Source organism: Notothenia coriiceps, unplaced genomic scaffold (assembly GCF_000735185.1).
Source record: "Notothenia coriiceps isolate Sejong01 unplaced genomic scaffold, NC01 NC01_scaffold00026422, whole genome shotgun sequence".
In the NCBI taxonomy this organism is placed as follows: domain Eukaryota; kingdom Metazoa; phylum Chordata; class Actinopteri; order Perciformes; family Nototheniidae; genus Notothenia; species Notothenia coriiceps.
This window is the reverse complement of record NW_011359123.1, coordinates 682,448-686,067: the sequence shown is the minus strand read 5'-3', so window position 1 is coordinate 686,067 and position 3,620 is coordinate 682,448. Positions and strand designations below refer to the sequence as shown.

The 3,620-nt window shown below is 42.8% G+C and overlaps 1 protein-coding gene across 1 annotated transcript in view; it reads right to left on the bottom strand.

Moving 5' to 3' along the window:
* Positions 1-3,555, bottom strand: part of rnf2 (ring finger protein 2) — a 7,917-nt gene extending 4,362 nt beyond the window's left edge. Inside the window, 3 exon segments of the mRNA XM_010784583.1 lie at positions 812-1,057; positions 1,110-1,295; positions 3,476-3,555. Coding sequence (XP_010782885.1) covers positions 812-1,057; positions 1,110-1,295; positions 3,476-3,555 — 512 coding nt within the window.
* Between the last annotated feature and the right edge of the window lie 65 nt (positions 3,556-3,620).

Here is a 3,620-nt window from a genome sequence, read left to right as displayed (position 1 = left end):
GGGGGGGGGGGGGGGAGTTCTGGTCAGCCTGTTTCAATATTTCCATTATCAGACATCTTCTATGTTGAGGTCAACATGTTAACATATATTATAGCATGTAATGTTAACACAACAGAGTGAAATAATATAAGTTATAATAAAATGTAAGGTGTAAAAAACTGGTGTTTTTATTATAAATCAATGTGAGGGAGGCCATCGTATTCTTTTAAAGGGAAAGCGGTTAAAACTGTGTATTTCTATCAAGTTTGGCGTGTCACTTAATATTGTTTTCAATAAAGAAAAAAGGAAAAAAAATTACAAAACAATTACGCAAATAAAAGAAGGAAAATAATATTATTTTTGTATTCTTCTTTTGTGGGCAGAAACAAATAAGTTAAAGAAAGTAAAGATCAGATCATATAAGATATACTATATTAAGTAAATATGACTAAATATGAAGTATATCTAATCTAATCTTTTGTTTACAATTTATTTTTAAATAAATGACTTATTTTCTCAAAAACAATAGTCTATATGAATATGTTACTTTTGGAGATACACTATTTCGAGATATCCAGAACTTGTAGTACCCTATATTGCCTTCAGATAAACTTTGGACTAATTTTGGAAATAAAAACGAGCATGGAAAATGATTATATAATGGTCCGAAAAGAAGGGGAGTTTATAAACATCTTATTTCTTGTGAAGTAGCACATTGATTCAAGACTTAGCCTTATGGTTAGATTATTGACAATGTCTTTTCAGACCCCTTTAAGGGGTCTCTAGTAACCCTGATGCATCATGATCTGTGGTTTCCCCCTGTGGCCCCCACCTCTTGAACCTGTAGCGGGCCTGCTGCCGGAGCCCCTCCTCGATGCTGGAGCTCAGCGCCTCCTTGTTGTGAAGCCGGTTGAGGCGCTCTAGGACGCTCCGCTGGTGGGCCTCATACTCGTCCTGGCTCGGGTAGATCTTGGAGATCAGAGCGTCGAAGTTTGAGTCCCGGCGCAGCGAGCGTCTGGAGACCAGCTTCTGCCTGCAGGTGGGACACTCTTTGTTTCCGGGGGGAGGTGTGATGTTACTCTGAGCTCATGTCTGCTTCAGGCTAAAGTAGGTGGATAGAAAAGGCTCACCCTGCTCTCAGCGCGGTGACAATGGAGTCGGACAAGAAGCGGTGCAGACACTCTTTGGCCGTCATGGTGTTCTTCAGCATATCCAGACAGATGGGACACCTGATGTCTCTGTGCAGGGAGCGAGGAGACACCGTCACCTCCGTCCCATCCATGATTGCCTCCTGAACACACACACAAACACACACATGTTTATCACACGTTATATTATGTTTTTATGCAAGTCGTGTTAAAAAAGGATCCTGAAATGGAAATATAACTTGGCCAATAATTCTACTTCTCAAAACTAATGAATTAAAGTGCATTAATATCTCAACGGTGCTATAGTAACACCATGTTGGCATTATTACTATATTATACGGTACATTTCCAGCAAATAATCATATTTATCTGGGGATAAAGGAAGTATTTCTAATAATGACACCTACTGTAGGCCTACACTAGCCAACAAACAAGCATATGACGTAATATAGTATCAAATAATTACCCAAAAAATAATGGACGTTTCGAACTCATCAATATGCCGATATATTGGAAAAAAGGGATTTTTTTTTATTCTGCTCCCTCGTTAAGAGGAGAGCTACTTAAAAAAAATAAAACAAGTCGTGAGCTACTTTTACTCATCCTTTTTTAGTTTCTTGCAGTGTATATATTTAGCACATTTTAACATTATTATACGCTTACCTTTAACCTTTGTGTGCTGTTTGGGTCTGTGGGACCCGTTTTCAGTGTTTACTAAAAGAAAATGTATTCAATTAAATTATTTTTAACCTGCTTTATTTGGGGGTGGACCTCACATCTTGTTAAAAGCATCAATCTGGTGCACTTTGAGCACAACATGTATTTCTGGATACAGTTCTCAACACTCAGATGAAAGGGAGCTGTATACTTTTCAATAATCCAAACATCTTTAGAATATGATCACAACCAATAACAAACCACTTCATAAACTCCTTATGAATTGGTGAGGTGCCGCTCCACATTGCTTTTCATCCCGACTGCAACGCTGTGTGTGTGTGTGTGTGTGTGTGTGTGTGTGTGTGTGTGTGTGTGTGTGTGTGTGTGAGAGACATTTCCATATGTCTGTAAATTATTTTGGTTTCAGTTGTGTGTGAGCAGGCTCGGATTGGCCATCTCTTGGACACCCCGGAAGTTGCCAAACGCGGGGGAAGGGTCACGCGTCCCCCAATAAAGCGAAACGGGAGGAAAAGAAAACGACCCCAAAAGTAAACGGCAATATACTACCCCCTTGGGTGGCCTCCGGATTAAAAAAAAAAAGTAATATGCCAATTTAATTTAAAAATCTCTGATACCTACCGCCCTCTAATTACATTAATTTCCCCTAGATGGGTTTTTGGGTTAAATGGTAACCACCTTTGGAATGTTCACCTCCGTACCATTTGGTTTCGTAACGCAATCAACCGGGCGGAAAAGGTTTCGGGTCAAAAGACCAACCCCACCCTGGGGTAAGCTCCACCCCGTTCCGGTTTGTAAAGACACGGAGGTTTGGGGAGTGGGGGGGGGTGGTCATTTTTGACCCCGAAACCTCCGCGCCCCCCCGGTGATAAACAAACGGGGCGCCCCAATTTTAATTCAACCCGGGTTTTCACGTTAGGTCCCTCCAATGACACCCGAATGCTCTCCGTCTCCGAGCCCAGGGACGGCAGTGAAGAGTAGCCGAATGGACATGAACATCGCCTCCGACTAAAAACTGAAATTTTTCGCCTAACCACCTTAGTATGTATTTAGTGTGAATGTAGTTATCTAGTCACCCTCTTGTAAAATAATAAAATGATAAATCCAAAAGAAATCAACAAAAAGGCAATTTACTCAACTTCATACTGTCCACTCCGATGACGGAGGGGACGGATGGGACTGACGTGCAGCGACGGTTCTCCGTATGGTGCACCTATCTGACGTTCGACCCTTTGACCCGACGTTTCAAAACAAGTAGGTAAAGCCTACATAAGTGAGAAGTTTTTCGTTCCACACACACACACACACACACACACACACACACAACACACACAACACACACAATCTGGTTTACCCAGGTAAACCCATACCCGTGTAAGGTGTATGGGTCCTTCTCCTGTTTTCACCTTTTTCTTTTTAGAGGTTGCTCCGCAAAACCCGTCGTATCGGTCCAGAAAGGACACAATCTCAAACATGACACCCTGAGACGTCTGGCAAATGTACCCGTATTGTGTGTTCCCTTCCCCATTATTTGACCTTTTCGTACCTGTAACGCCTGGAAAATTTTTTAACAAACCTGGAGACCGGCCTGTAGCTTGGACCCAGGAGCGCCCGCCATCACCTGACAATTGTCGGCCTCGGAGCGTTGCCGCCAACAAAACACCGCCACCTACTTCATGGCGCGTCGCCGCGACACTTTCCAGGTGCCTCGGGTCGCTTCCGTCCGTCGGGTGTTGCCGTCGCGTTTGGCCATTTTCAGGGCTTCAGAGGGGCTACCGGTTAGCTTCCGGAGCGAGTGTGTGTGACTTTGGTTTTATT